This window comes from Antrostomus carolinensis, unplaced genomic scaffold, assembly GCF_000700745.2.
Source record: "Antrostomus carolinensis isolate BGI_N321 unplaced genomic scaffold, ASM70074v2 scaffold25260, whole genome shotgun sequence".
In the NCBI taxonomy this organism is placed as follows: domain Eukaryota; kingdom Metazoa; phylum Chordata; class Aves; order Caprimulgiformes; family Caprimulgidae; genus Antrostomus; species Antrostomus carolinensis.
Window position 1 is genome coordinate 1,554 of NW_010290921.1, and position 2,165 is coordinate 3,718.

The following is a 2,165-nucleotide window of genomic DNA, read 5'->3' on the forward strand; positions in this document are numbered from 1 at the left end:
GCCAGCTAGAGGCCCTGGCTGTCATGCACTTCATGTTTAAGAAATGAACACTAACCTTTCAGTCCACTGCATGCCTAGTTTGAAACGTAGTCTGTTGTAGGAAGAGCAGAGCCAAGATGGCAGACTGGACCCTCGTACAGCATTACACCACTGTAAAAGGGGAGTAAAGCATCCTAGGTAATGTTAAACCACCCACAGTGAAGTCAGGGTTGTAGCTGACCTTTATCTACATGGGGTTTGCTTGTTTGCAATACTTGCAACTGCAGCAGCAGCAGCAAAGATCCCCCCCCTGCCCCTTTTAGATGGGGCTTTGCACCCTGTTAAGTAGACAGCGTTGGCTGGGTAAGAAACAGTCTTTATTAAATACAGTGTGTCCTGCCAACCTCCAGTGTGTTGTCACACAAAAACTGACAAAGCGAAAATACTAATATAGCTAAATGTAATGCAGAGCAATGCCTCAGTTCAGGGAAGAACTCTTAGCACTTGGAGGATGTGTATCAAATGCTCAACCCACAGCAGCTGCAGAACTGACAGTGCTCCTTTACAGAGCAGTCCCAAGTCCCTACAGAAATGCCTTTTCCAGAGATAAAAGGAAGTACCTTGCTATACTGAGCCTACATGAAAACCAGACGGATGGGCTCGGACACTTTAAAGTGCTCAGTATTAACAAAATGTAGGTGAAAAGTTCAGTGTTGTCAGCATCTCCACCTGCCAGATGTTTACTCGGAACCTCTGTAAGGTTAAGAGCCACCAGCTGGATTTCTGCCCTCTTCACCTGGACAAGGAGCAGTTCTTGCCTTAAATTCCTAATGCTAAATGAGAGAATCCACTTGTTACTGTCTGACAGGAGTAGGTCTGGCTTCCTAAAGCAGCCATTAGAAGATCTCAGTGTTCTTAAGTCCTCTAGAAGAAGGTGGTGGTTGTGCTCCAGAGCTCTCATTGTAAGATAACGCCACCCAAACCCACTTCTGTGCTGTGGAAAATTTGTTTATGTGGAGGTAGCTAAAAAGCCATGTGTCATTCAAGGGACAAGTGGACCCATATTTAATCTTGCCATCTGTTCTTGCTGCTGTGGAAGAGATGGCCAAAGGCTTGACCTTCCTTTCCTGAGCACAGTTCCGGGCAGTTCATGTCTCACAGCAGCGAGGTTTCTAGTGTACCAGCTCTAGCAGCTGATGCAAGATCCTTTTCTGTCCATAGCGCACGTGCAGAGCTTGCTGCTCCCTTCGACTCAGCTTCTCATAAGCCTCCTTGTTATTTAGCAAGTCCTGCTCCGCTTTCAAATCTGATCCGTAGGACTCCAGAGTCAGCAGCACACTGTCGTAAAGGAGCTCCTTGCAAGGGGTTTTAAGTCTGGAGAGAGCTTCATAAGAAAGGGTGGAGTTTTCCTCTTCCTCACTGTCATCTTCCCAGCCATCTTGTTCCTTATACTCCTTGAATTCTTCTTCTGACATGCACAGCACCTGTGATGACCCAGGCAAAGAGACAAGTCACTGGCAGCAGGAGTGCATCAGGCTTTCTGCTCTACAAAGTGAGCCAGGCAGAGCAGGTGAGTTATTCCTCAGCTGCACAAAAAGTGAGATGGTCAAACTGTCTTAGAGAACTCATCACAAGTAACTTGTGGGTTAGAACATTCAAACAGCGAACGGGAACAGACTTAAAGGACATTAAAAGGGTGCATTAAAAAGTGTGACCAGCAGGTTGAGGGAGGTTCTGCCCCTCTGCTCTGCCCTGGTGAGGCCACATCTGGAGTGTTGTGTCCAGTTCTGGGCCCCTCAGTTCAAGAGGGATAGGGATCTTCTGGAGAGAGTCCAGCACAGAACCACCAAGATGATGGAGTGGAGCATCTCCTGTGTGAGGAGAGGCTGAGAGAGCTGGGACTGGAAAAGAGCAGCCTGAGAGGGGACCTGATCAATGTCTATAAACATCTGAAATGTGGGGGCCAAATGGATGGGGCCAGGCTCTTTTTGGTGGTGCCCAGTGACAGGACAAGGGGCAATGGGCAAAAACTGGAACACCAAGTTCCAGACAAAGTTAAAGAAAAACCTCTTTACTGTGAGGGTGCCGGAGCCCTGGGACAGGCTGCCCAGAGAGGGTGTGGAGTCTCCATCTCTGGAGATGTTCAAAACCCACCTGGACAGTTTCCTGTACAACCTGGTGTAGGG

The 2,165-nt window shown here is 48.2% G+C and overlaps 1 protein-coding gene across 1 annotated transcript in view; it reads right to left on the reverse strand.

The window, feature by feature from the left end:
• Nucleotides 1–966: 966 nt before the first annotated feature.
• The window catches only part of SETD6 (SET domain containing 6, protein lysine methyltransferase), a gene marked incomplete at its 5' end in the record, with an annotated part of 3,301 nt that continues 2,102 nt past the window's right edge, over nucleotides 967–2,165 (reverse strand). Inside the window, one exon of the mRNA XM_010174869.2 lies at nucleotides 967–1,463. Coding sequence (XP_010173171.2) covers nucleotides 1,152–1,463 — 312 coding nt within the window. The remainder of the gene's footprint in view (nucleotides 1,464–2,165) is intronic.